This window comes from Engystomops pustulosus, chromosome 5 (genome assembly GCF_040894005.1).
Source record: "Engystomops pustulosus chromosome 5, aEngPut4.maternal, whole genome shotgun sequence".
Lineage (NCBI taxonomy): Eukaryota > Metazoa > Chordata > Amphibia > Anura > Leptodactylidae > Engystomops > Engystomops pustulosus.
The window spans coordinates 144574512-144588575 of NC_092415.1; the positions used below are offsets into that span (position 1 = coordinate 144574512).

The window sequence follows — 14064 nt, forward strand, 5'->3', positions numbered from 1 at the left end:
TTTGCAGAACAGATTACAAGCAAGTCCACGTGATCCTAAAGCCACTTAGTTGGCAGATGGACGAGCTTGATATTGATTTACAGTTTGCACTTGAATGCACAGATGTGTTCTTCACTTTTTGCCAGATCAGTCATATGCCGCTCTACACATATGATATGTCTGAAAGTCATTAGAAGAAGTTGGATTTCATATAAAATTTGAAATCGATGCAGTTATTATGTTGTCTAAGTGCTAAAATACGGGTAATAACGACTAGCTTTTGTAATAGGCGACAAACTATACTCTGCTACCTTGTATCCATGTCTTATGTTTGCTCCCCCTCTCAATGCAATATATTTTGTGTGTGCCCTTTATTAGCAATGTACATATGGTTTAAACATAAATTTTATATTTTTCTATTCACTTTCACTAAAAGGCCATGCTCACATTATTTTGTAAAGTGTGCCTACAGCAAATGCTATATGGATATTTAAAAGAATAAAGATTGTAGATATTCCATTAACCGCATACAATAAAGAATATACTGTAGAAGTTAATATCTGTGCATTGCTTTTTCCTTGCATATTTTATTTCACTGCTTGGAAAAGGGTATATAATAAACTATTCCCTTACATTACTGGTAGAGTGTCAGTAGAATATATGGTCTTAAATGTTGTAGCATGTTCTGGGTTTTTTATTCAGACTTGATTCTGTTACTCAAGGAAAGGGAGGAGGAACTCCGGCTCAAAAGTAAACTTCAATCCAGGTAGGTAAAATCGAAGAGACTTTTATTGAAGATATACAAACAGCATGATAAAACGGATTGGCATGGGTAGCGGGAAGGGTCCCTGGAATGCCTAGGCATTCCCGATACCCATGCCAATCCGTTTTATCATGCTGTTTGTATATCTTCAATAAAAGTCTCTTCGATTTTACCTACCTGGATTGAAGTTTACTTTTGAGCCGGAGTTCCTCCTCCCTTTCCTTGATTGAGTGCCTCCTGTGAAGCGTGCGATATCCGAGCTTGAGTTCACTTCTCCACTAATCCACTGCGTCCCAGGTGAGCTGACATAACTGTTTCTTTGATTCTGTTACTGGTATTTAACATTACAGACTTGTATATATTTGCACTTGACCTAGAGCTCACCATTCACCTTCCACTTTCTTCCTAGTCACTTACTTTATAATACTTCATAAAAATATAGTTTATTCCAGAGTTCATTCCACAAAATCTTTTGATATTATGGTATTCGGCTGTTTTATTTGTAATGTTTTTCAGTTAATTATCTCCATTTGAGTTTAGTTGGCTTGAGGCATATATGTTTCCGATACTTTAGAGTGATAGTTAGTTAGTTTTTTCCTTACTCATGACAGTGTCCAGCCCTAGAACATACGTTAAAGGGTGGGGTGGCAGGATATTAGGTATTTTACCAATACACATCTATTAATAGTTCTGCATTGGTTTCTTGATATGTAATGTGAAGCCTCCTGTCTTTTACCTCATCAGCCGGACATTCCTGTCCATAAAATGGCCACAGTTGGAGGGTCATGTGATTTATAACTGGGGATTTTTCATGGGCAGTAAGATCCCATGACCCTCCACCTGCAGCTATTTTATGGACAGGAATATCTGGCTGATGAGGTAAAAGACAGGAGGCTTCACGTTACATATCAAGAAAGGAGAGCAGAACTATTAAAAAATGTATATTGGTAAATTACCTACTATCCTTCCCCCACACAATGTTTCCCATCTGTACATAGAGCTTTATATGTCTGTAGTTGAATATTAGCAGACGCTCCCTAAGTACAAGGAGGCAGAGCAAGGATTTGAAGTGACACAGAACTGTAAGTCCCAATACAGTCCCTGGTATCTCTGACTCTTCTCTCTCAGGAGAGTCAGAAAAGCTAATTTGCATATCAGAAAAACGTCAGTAATTAAGGTACAGTGCCTCTCTGGCAGCTAATTTTGGGTGATATGGGGAGGACTTGTTACCCTTTATCAGCAGGCATTGTTAGTCCGGGGGGCAAAATCCAATTTTATGCATTACAACGGGTACCAAAAAATAGTTTGGTTGGTGTCAACAGAATAGGGATAGAGGATCCAGAAGTACAGCCCTATCATCTTTATGTCACACACCTCTGCAACAATGAATTTCTAAAATGTAATATTTCCAGTAGTTACATGAGACAAGCAAGAAGCCAGAGGGAAAAACATATTTTGTTGTTGATTAGAAACGACTTTGATTCTAAAGTGTTTGCAAACAGTTGTTGTAGAATTGCTAAAATAGATTTACCAACAGAGCTGTATTACTGTTACTTCTGCAAGTAATTGCCCAGAGCACGTAAATGGCTGATTAAAATAAGCTTTTGTTTTCTTGCATGCTGCATAATATAAATTGTCCACGACAGAAGACAAGGCAAAATGTTATCATTCGAATGCTTTAGTGGAAAAGTAAAAGTGTTTGGAGCTCTTGTGTAGGCAGAGCTTCCATTAAGAAGACTCAATCAGTCTTGCATTGAATTGTTGTTGACATTATCTCATAGTTACAGGGTATATCCTCAGCTTCCCCTGCATTCACATTACTGACAAAAATTAGATGGCATATTATGCATTTCATATCACTTGTCCAATTATTTTAAAGATCCTGTCTACATGACCTGAGATGTAGTTCACTATCTTCTGAATGAGTAATGTAATTGTTGTAATGACTTGTTTCTTCCATTCTTTTTTTAGATTTGAATAATGTTTATTCTATATACAGGCGGTCCCTTACTTAAGGACACCCGACTTACAGACAACCCATAGTTACAGACAGACCCCTCTGGCCTGGTGAAGTTTTCTGAATGCTTTACTATAGTCCCAGATTGCAATAATCAGCTGTAAGGTGTCTTTAATGAAGCTTTATCGATAATCCTTGGTCCCATTACTCCAAATGTCACTGGGGCCCAAATTTTTTTTGTCTGGATCTACAATTATAAAATTTTCGACTTACATACAAATTCAACTTAAGAACAAACCTCCGGACCCTATCTTGTACGTAACCCGGGGACTGCCTGTAACCATTGATTTCACACAAAATAGGTTATTACCTTACATTATGTTGTGCACATTTTATCTTCCTCATGCAAAACGTAGTTTTACACATCTGTTCTACACAGCTGTTAAGCTTAATAAACATGGTGTTTTTGTAACTGCAGTCAATTTGTGTTTTATTTTAGTAGACTTCAGAATTGATATTCCTTAGCTACTTTGCAGACTTCACATATAGTTTAAATGTTGCAGAAATGTTTGTTTAGGAAATCTCATTCCCATTGGTTATTGTTTTAATCATGTTTTATGCATAACAAGTCCTCAGTATTTTAAAATGTGCATCTGCTTGGAAACTGATGCATATGTTGTTCCAATCCCCCAGACTGAACACATTTAACAGGACAGGAGTCCTTGCATCACACCGAATTATGATACAAAGACTCCCTTTCTGTTACCTGAACTGCAGCGCTGAATCTGTAATAAGTGTAGTAGCAGAGGCATAGAGAACATTATAGTGCACGTCTACAATGAGTAATATAGTTATAAATACAGTGACCTGGTTTTGGCTTTTTTTTTTTATTAATGTGTACAATTGGTGCTTTGATAGCTCTAGTACTGTGATTGTTCTTGCCTCCTGTTCCTGTGTGTCTGCAACTTTCTTATTATATTATGCTTGTGGGATTAGCCCTTCCGTTTGTGATTTCCCCCGCCCCGGAGGTACTTTGGGTTGGCCCGGGGATCCTGCAGCGCCATGCACCATTTCCTATCTACATTGTGGTTATGGATTGCCTATTATTCTCTACATAATTATTGAATTGCTCTGCTATATAATTATTCTTTTTCAATTTTGTATTAATTTATAGATGAATTTAGATATTTTTTGTTAGCCCTTTGTTTTTATCATTTTTTTAGTCACTCTTGGACACTGATACATTAAAGTGGTGCCACTTCTAGTCTTCATTACCCCACATAGTTTTTGTTTAATTAAGTGGCTATCCTTCACCGTTCTTGTTGTGTAATAGGCAATCATATTATGTGGTGTGTGTATCTCTCGCTATGATTCAATTGCTTTGTGGCTTTCGCAAATCTTATCTGACAATCTTATTATATCTGGTCCACTCCCTTTCCATCTAACCTTGCCTGTCGCCTACAGGCTCCACCAGGCCTCCACCAGCTTTCACTGACTTATTTAGACGTTTTAGGCACAGTCTTTCCTAGTCTTTGTCGACAAACATAATGTTTCCCATTAGATCCAAATAAATTAAATGTGCTTTTATCACTAAAATGAGCTTAGGATCACTATTCCTCTGTCCACACCGCATGCTCTTCAGCAAATGTGAGTCTTTAAGACTTTTGATTCTTTCTGCAAATTAGAGGGTTGATCACTACAGAGTGGGCTTTCATTCCAAATGCTGTTAAACTTCGATACACTGTATGATGAGACAGATCCTTACCCTTTTCAGAGTTTGATTGGTGAGTTATTCTAGAAGCATTCTTAAAGCAAATACCCATGGAGATTCCCTCCATTATCCTGTCCTCTCTTGCATTTGTCTTTCAAGGGTAACCAGCCTTCTTGTGGGAATTGATTGAGTTTGTGATGTTGTAAAGAAGCAATCTTCTAGAAATAGCAAACTTAGAATGACCACCTTCTCTTTCTGTGGCTGATAGGGTCACCCTCCATCTGGACAACCTGCTACCGGTGCGTTTCCATCACTTTGGAACTGTACACCATTTTTATGAAGTCAGTGCAAACTGGAAAGTTAGGTTGCCAGTTAAATAGGTATTCTCAGATAATTAAGGAAACTGGCAGCAAATGCCAGATGAACGCCGATAAATTGCAGATATCTCAAAGTGTTCTCTCATTTCGATAAGTGTTTTTACAGTTATCTTATTTACATTTTTATTCTGTGCTTTTGAATATATACAATTTTTGAAATAAGCTTAAAGGAAATCAACCACTCGAAAAAAACACAACAAAAAGCCTACAAATACTCACCTCCGCTCCTCTTCATATTGATCCTGGATCTGTCCGTCGCTAGTCTTGACATGACGAGATCACATAGAAAAGAAAGTTATAATTATTGGCAAAATGTACGACCATCCTAGAGGCGAGGGCTTGCATAATTAGCAACCCTGACTGTTGGGTATCTTGTCTCTGCGCTCCATGCTGGGGATTAGTGCCAGACAGTACCGGGATCAAGATAAAGAGAAGCGGAGCTGAGTATCTGTAGGTTTTTTGTGTTTTATTTAATGGTTGATTTTCTTTAAAATATTGCTATTTTACTAGTGTTAGAGAACACACAGAGGACTACAAAATGATATTAAGGAAATTGTGTGTTCTCTAATTTTGATTTCAAGTGTATATTACAAGTCTACTAAGATCCAATTGCACCTATTGAATAATGGAAGAATCGCTGAAGGTCTGAAATCACTTGAATAAGTAAGTAGGAACTGCAAGCTGATCACTCCGTTCCATTCCTTAGTCTATTGGCTACATTGAACAAAACAATCATGGCAGTACCATTACTCTATGACGCCAATAAATTACATTTAGAGAGACTTGCGGAACCCTTCCATTTAAAATCCAACTTTTTTTTTTTAAGTTATTTTGTTATCCTGAGTATATTTTAGAATCTTGTCTTCGTAGGAATACCTGTTTAACACTTTTTTTAGTTCTGATCTATACATTTAAAAACTAAGCCTTTGGTAGATATTTACTATGTGACGAACCTTCCTTTTCTAAGAGTTAACAAATGAACACAAACTTGATAGCAACATGAATTATAGATTAGAGTCACACATAGATGTCTTTGTTTTTGTATGTATGGAAACATTTCACACTAATAAGACTGAGCACCATCGAAGATTGAAATTGTCCTCCAATTCACTCTAATGATTGCCTAGCTGTCACTGCTAGTGTTCTCCGGAGATGTGCATATACAATTATTGTCAGGAAATCTTTTATTCCCCTGTTTAATTCTGGAAGGGTCTATAGATATTCTTCTTCCTGAAAAAAAAAGTCTAGATTCTAAAAAATTAAATATGTAACTAAGGACATCTGGGGAATATATTTTAAGAAGGTATTAAAACATGGATGCATTATTAATTTTCAGTTTGAGTTCCACACCATCTGTTTTTTAGCTGAGAATTTCTATGCCACATATTGTCTTATTGCAAACCAAGGCTCTTTCCTTTTTCCAGAATTTCGTTGGAACCATTTTAATTAGTAATAATGTCCCATTATTATTGTGTTGCATTCATCTCACATAAATACTAGGACATACAAAAGGTATAGATAAAACTTAAAAAAATAAATATACACTAAAACAAAATAAATAGGTTATTAATAAAAATTCCAACATCGGGGAGCCGCGCTGTGCATCGGGGGCCGCCGGAGGGTGAGTATTTTCTATTGACTTGTGTATAAGCCGAGGTGAGGTTTTTCAGCACATTTTTTGTGCTGAAAAACTCGGCTTGTACACAAAGTATATACGGTATGTTCTTTTCCCTTCCATATTATGGCCCCATGTGCTCCCCGAAAACTTAAGTAGCTTAGAGGGTGATTTATCAATATGTCTACACCAGAATTCTGGAGTAATTTGTACCTGCTCTGCGCCACATTTATAGTGGGTTTTGGACCATGGGTTTAAGCAGTTTTCTAACTTTTCCAAAAAGTGGTGTGGTGGAGATCAGATGCCAGAAAATTCTGTACTTAAGTAGACAAACTAATAGCTGATCTAAAGCAAGACTCCACAGTTCTCAACAGCTTCAGATAAATTAGCCAGAATATAACTGTTAATTAATAAGTAATTGGATGGCTTGTTACAGACATGTGGTGAGAATTTCATGTCAGTAGCACCTTAAGAAACAGATTTACAACACAGTAGCATAGAGCCAGCTAGTTATTATTATTTCTGGGGTTCATTCATGTATTACACAAAAAGAATAATCCAAAGAACGTGGTCAATAATGGTTAATGACCCGTGATCACTTATATTCTTAAGGCAGAAAAATACATACAAAGGAGTGATCTTTTTAAAACTTAACTTTTACTGAGAAGTCTCATAAAATATACAAACATTAAGTGGTACAAATTAGCTGCTGCTATGTAGAATCCTTAGTGCATGAACCCCATCTAGAAAAAAATAGACAAATGCAAAACGTGAGCTGGGTGGCCTAAATGGATAAGGTTTCACATGAAAAAATATATTAGACACCAGGCTCACCTTCAGCATCAGTCATCAATGTACACTATCCAACTTCCTTGAGCGTGTCAATTTGTTCATTGGTTTTGTCTCAAGAGAGAAGCGCCGGAGTGCTCGTCCGAAAAGTAGACACAACGTGTCTTAAAAGGTGTGAAGAGGATAGGTGAGTATAAACAGGGTAAGATGGGACTTACGGATGTCAAGAATGGGGTCAAGATGACAATGTCACTCTCCCTGGTACACCCTGAGTCCAGCTTCTCTGATACCCTGAGAACCTAACCTCGGAGTCGTGGTCCTATTTGGCCACAACCCCGACAGGAACCTGTCCCTGGCTGGATAGCCCTATTAAACAAGCCTATACCACCGGAGTGGTTCCCGTAAAAAGATTGAAGAAAGTCTGGTATGCAGTTATGGACAGTATATGGTCCTATGGAAATTCAATATATAACGTAGGGATCAGAGCGACCGAATCCCGACAGGACCTGTTTCACCCTTCCAGGGCTCATCAGGGGAAATTGCGGTGCGCCAAAAGGTGTCCCTAATAAATATAACCATACAACATTGTTTCAGTCAAAGCAACAAGTGGATGGTGCGTTTAACAGAGAAAAGCTTGAAAAGTCCTACCTTTACTGTGGGCAAGGGAAACACAGGGGTAATCCGTCCCTATTATAAAGGAGGGAAGGAGTATACTGATGGTCAATCCTGAAAATCTAATAAGGGCAAAAGTTTCAACGGTGGGCGCCCAAAAAAATTGTGTTCTTACCTTAGTCTAAATTGTTGGTACGGACTGGTGGTCAGGTGGGGGCTGTGGGGGCCCAGTTACAGCGTCCCCGTGCACAGCCTTGCAGGACCAGTGGGTCTGTGTGTGGGTTTCTACTGCACAGGTTAAATAGCGCGCCCTGTACTATATAGCCCCGCCCCCCCCGACGCCCGCCCCGTCACATGATCGGTCCGTCAAAAAAAAAAAAATAATAATAATAATAATAAATAAAAATAAAAATAAAAAAATAAATAAAAAAATACGAAACAGACCAAAGGCGGGGCTGGGCGTGCGCATGCGTATATCAGCACAGGCATGCCATGCCCGCGCTTGGTCGCCCGCAGCCCGGACATCCGCCGTGCGCATAATCTGTCGCACGGGGAGGCCGCCGATGCGCACGACCCGCGCATGCGCAAAGAAACTCACCGCTCAGAGTCTGGCAAAAGTGCCAGGACTCCAGCGGAAAGAGTGTCCCCGGGGGGGTGGAGAAGAACAGGGAAATGTGGTTGGATGAATAATGCGCCATAAAGTCCCTCAATTTAAAGGTTAGGGACAAAAGTTAATGGATCAGGTGTACATTAGGTGAATGTCTGACCCTGATGAAAAAATACATACTAAAACGGGATTTAGGTCAACGTTTCCCTGGTAGTAGAGGCTAGTAGAGTAAGTGCATCGAAAGCTGTCCGAATAAAGAGAAGAAGAAAATATTAATAGTGATCTGGTTAACTTGATATGCTTGATATGGGCAAAATATAGGGACTAGAGAAAACAAGTAAAGCTTAACTGTTCATTCAGCCCTTTTGGGGCTTCTGTCTTAAGTCTGAATATCCAGCGTGTCTCCTTCTGTCTAAGAATGCGATCCCAGTCCCCTCCTCTTTCTGGTGGTTTTACCAGGTCTATGCCGACAAAGGAGAGCCCATGTAGGCTGATTCCATGTTGGTCATGTATATGTCTTGAGAGGGGTTTGTCCCTATTGTGCCTAATGTCACCCAAATGTTCCCCAACACGGCGTCGGAATTCCCTAAATGTTTTTCCCACGTACTGTTTGCCACATCCACATGTGGCTAGGTAAATAACCCCAAGGGATTTGCAGTTTATATAGTGTCTGATGGTATACGTGGCCCCTGTGGTAGAACTGTTAAAGGTTTTAGTCTTCTTTATAACCTTACAAGCCACACATCCAATGCATCGGTAGCATCCCACTACCTCCTGTTTGAGCCATGTGCCTGCCTGCTCCGGTCTACTAAAGTGGCTATGGACAAGTCTGTCCCTATATTTTGCCCATATCAAGCATATCAAGTTAACCAGATCACTATTAATATTTTCTTCTTCTCTTTATTCGGACAGCTTTCAATGCACTTACTCTACTAGCCTCTACTACCAGGGAAACGTTGACCTAAATCCCGTTTTAGTATGTATTTTTTCATCAGGGTCAGACATTCACCTAATGTACACCTGATCCATTAACTTTTGTCCCTAACCTTTAAATTGAGGGACTTTATGGCGCATTATTCATCCAACCACATTTCCCTGTTCTTCTCCACCCCCCCGGGGACACTCTTTCCGCTGGAGTCCTGGCACTTTTGCCAGACTCTGAGCGGTGAGTTTCTTTGCGCATGCGCGGGTCGTGCGCATCGGCGGCCTCCCCGTGCGACAGATTATGCGCACGGCGGATGTCCGGGCTGCGGGCGACCAAGCGCGGGCATGGCATGCCTGTGCTGATATACGCATGCGCACGCCCAGCCCCGCCTTTGGTCTGTTTCGTATTTTTTTATTTATTTTTTTATTTTTATTTATTATTATTGTTATTTTTTTTTTTTTGACGGACCGATCATGTGACGGGGCGGGGCGTCGGGGGGGCGGGGCTATATAGTACAGGGCGCGCTATTTAACCTGTGCAGTAGAAACCCACACACAGACCCACTGGTCCTGCAAGGCTGTGCACGGGGACGCTGTAACTGGGCCCCCACAGCCCCCACCTGACCACCAGTCCGTACCAACAATTTAGACTAAGGTAAGAACACAATTTTTTTGGGCGCCCACCGTTGAAACTTTTGCCCTTATTAGATTTTCAGGATTGACCATCAGTATACTCCTTCCCTCCTTTATAATAGGGACGGATTACCCCTGTGTTTCCCTTGCCCACAGTAAAGGTAGGACTTTTCAAGCTTTTCTCTGTTAAACGCACCATCCACTTGTTGCTTTGACTGAAACAATGTTGTATGGTTATATTTATTAGGGACACCTTTTGGCGCACCGCAATTTCCCCTGATGAGCCCTGGAAGGGTGAAACAGGTCCTGTCGGGATTCGGTCGCTCTGATCCCTACGTTATATATTGAATTTCCATAGGACCATATACTGTCCATAACTGCATACCAGACTTTCTTCAATCTTTTTACGGGAACCACTCCGGTGGTATAGGCTTGTTTAATAGGGCTATCCAGCCAGGGACAGGTTCCTGTCGGGGTTGTGGCCAAATAGGACCACGACTCCGAGGTTAGGTTCTCAGGGTATCAGAGAAGCTGGACTCAGGGTGTACCAGGGAGAGTGACATTGTCATCTTGACCCCATTCTTGACATCCGTAAGTCCCATCTTACCCTGTTTATACTCACCTATCCTCTTCACACCTTTTAAGACACGTTGTGTCTACTTTTCGGACGAGCACTCCGACGCTTCTCTCTTGAGACAAAACCAATGAACAAATTGACACGCTCAAGGAAGTTGGATAGTGTACATTGATGACTTATGCTGCTGAGCATTCAAGGTGAGCCTGGTGTCTAATATATTTTTTCATGTGAAACCTTATCCATTTAGGCCACCCAGCTCACGTTTTGCATTTGTCTATTTTTTTCTAGATGGGGTTCATGCACTAAGGATTCTACATAGCAGCAGCTAATTTGTACCACTTAATGTTTGTATATTTTATGAGACTTCTCAGTAAAAGTTAAGTTTTAAAAAGATCACTCCTTTGTATGTATTTTTCATTCATGTATTAAAATGAAATAAGGGGATGATGACAACATATCATGTATTATGTATACTGAATTTCAGGTGTATTTCATGTCGGTCCTATTCTTTATCGAGTGAAGCAAACATAACATCATATCTTTGATGACTCATAAACAAATAAACTTCCCTTCACTGAACATGGCTCTCAAGCTCAAATGTAAATTGGGTTTTCTTAACACAGTCCATTGATTTTATGCGGACACTATATTTTGCCATGGGCTTTGTCAGAAATCAGTAATAATTTAATGCTAGCTGGCCATGGATTCAATTAACTAATAAGCAAGTTTATATAAGTTGTCATAGAAAATCACTGACTTCTGGGAAAGAGCTTTGTCTAATACCGTGACTGTCACACTGGCTTAGCTCAGCCCAAGGGCAAACTGTGACATGGAGAAGAAAATATTAACATTTTTTTGGCTCTTGTTATTTTGTGTTTGTTTCAATGATCATGTCCAATATGAAATGTGATTAGTGTCTATCGTAAGAGAACACCCCAAATGAGTGATCAACACCACATGTTGGTGGGACTGTGTAGGGTAAAGTATACTATATCCAGGCATACCTTCCCTGTTTCCCAGCGATATGTCATTTTGGAGAAAATTGTTAATCTTTATGCAAATTAGCTTCTATGTGCAATAAGAATAAGGCCATGTCTGCTAGTACATTGTTTTCTACACCTTACTTCTGCAAGAAATGTCAGTCACTGTTCAAAAAACATAGTGCTAGTTGATTCTGGGCAACATGGAAAAAGGAAAATGGGTTCACTAAGAAACTGATTTGCATGAAGATAAAACCGGAGATTTCTGAGAAATGACAAAAGTCGTAGGGACAACTGACTGTAATAATAGTAACTATATAAAATACATCTGTTTATTTTTTTTAATTCATTTCTAGATTTAGTAATATTATACCCAGGATTTACTTTCCTATTTGAATCCATGTGTAATATACAATGTAAATTTAGAGGGATACATTCATTGTAAAGTGTTACACTTGCGTATTTCCATTATATTTGATAGTGATACAGTCTAGATATTATAAATAAATTGATTTTATTACCAGAATTGGTCTAGATACAATGCTAAAAGCCAAGATATGTCTTGCAATGAATGTCAAGTTCTAATGAAGGTAAATGTCAGTGGAGATGCATAATGTATGCAAAGAGAACAAAGTACAAGCTCTACCACTGCTGCTTAGGGGCATCAAGATGTCAGCTGCTGTAGGGTGGCATCATTCTTTTTGAAAGGACTGGGTGAACGAGGCTTGATGAAGGCTAGAGAAAATATATTCTGTATCAAGCCAACACAGTAACAGTTTACACCAAACAATTTGCATGCTGCAATTGTTTCCCAGCAATTAATGGCTAATGGCTAGATATATGTTTTACAGCTGAAAATGACAAAATAATTTTATCTGAAACTATATTGTACCTGATTGAAAGATCAAGAAACTATTATTTGGTATTATTTTTATTTTTGTATTGTGTTACCTATTGGTCACTGTAAGTAGCCAGTTTCAGCTGGAGAGAGGCTAACTGTAGTCATTTTTTATAGAATTAACAGCCAATAGTCCAGGAAGTAGCTGTTCAGAATTTTGTTTCCAATCATAAACTACCTATTTATGTTTGATTGATTACCATCTTCTAGCTGGCAAGTGTAAAATAGTTCCCTTTAGTAATAAAGCAAGAATGAAGACCTCATGTTGAATCATTGTAATGGCATAAACTGTCCAACACTTAATTCTTATATTTGCAATATTTTTAACTTCATATTTGTAATTTGCAACTTCATGTTGTTCCCATTGTTAGTACTTCTATTACTTATCATTTATTTGTTTCTTGTAGGTAATGCAAGTTGTAAAAGAACAAATCATGCGAGCACTCACAAACAAACCAAGTTCTCTGGACCAGTTCAAGAGTAGACTTCAAAATCTAAGCTACACAGAAATCCTAAAAATACGTCAGTCAGAAAGAATGAACCAGGAAGATTTCCAGTCCCGTCCTATACTGTAAGTGATCCATTTCATCCAATATTTGTTGACATTATAGATAAGTTTGATGACCTAGGAAAAACAAGCCCTTGTGTGCTTCTGTATATTTAAGTGTCATGTGGATGTTTAATTGACAAACCGGGCGAATTTAGTTGTAGCATATACAATGTATATTTGAGAGATCTAAAAGTGAAAAAGTATCTTGGAACACATGGCAATGGGCTTTTGTGCTGACTTTAGAAAGATGGAAAGATTTGTGACTTGCCTGCGACTCCCCCTACATCATGTCCGTATATAACCAGACACAAGAGCAAGAGTTATTCTATTAAGTAAATCATGACCATTACTGTGTATCAGTTCTATCCCTGGTTTTACAAACCATATAAATATAGATGATGTACTAGTGATTTATGAAACAAAAATGTAAATAAGCAACATCTATGTAGAATATAAGTGAACAAACGGTATAAGAATTTATAGCAACATTTGTATTATGTAAAGATTTTGAAAATGCATTTACTTTATTAAATATTCTCCGCTCTGAACACTGCCTTGTTGTCTTTAGTGACCTTTACAAAGATGTGTAGTATCCTGAAATCTCATTTGAAATACCATCTATTTTTCTCTGAGAAGAGTGCAACAGATATTAAACATTCTTTCTTGGTTATCTCTGACATAAGTTACAGGATATCATTAGCTATAACATGGATGACTAGATTGAAGGGTCATGGACCAACTGTCCATGGTGCTTCATGAGGTAAATAAAGAAACCTCAGGGCTTTACTTGTACTTCAGTTAATTCATTCTAGAAATCATTGAAGATCTTAGAGTGTTTCCTCCAACATTTCCAGACACAGAGGGGACATTTACTATGGCATGAAAAAAATTGCAATTCCTGCCCATGCAAGTTCCTTTTTGCCAGTTTTCTGATCCGCTGTCTAAGCCCCCAACAGAAAATTTTTGTCTCTGAAGTTGTTGATACTAAGAAAAACGGGATTTTCTCCCATATTGGTTTTGCTCATTAAAATTGTGCAAAGATAAGAAAAACTATATAAATGAGGTATTACCGTGATTGTAGTGAACCAAAGA

The 14064-nt window shown here is 38.7% G+C and overlaps 1 protein-coding gene across 3 annotated transcripts in view; it reads left to right on the top strand.

Moving 5' to 3' along the window:
- Positions 1-14064, top strand: part of ELMO1 (engulfment and cell motility 1) — a 222522-nt gene that overhangs the window by 182662 nt on the left and 25796 nt on the right. For all 3 annotated transcript variants that reach the window (XM_072153299.1, XM_072153300.1, XM_072153301.1), the window contains one exon: positions 12830-12993. In XM_072153299.1, coding sequence (XP_072009400.1) covers positions 12830-12993 — 164 coding nt within the window. The remainder of the gene's footprint in view (positions 1-12829; positions 12994-14064) is intronic.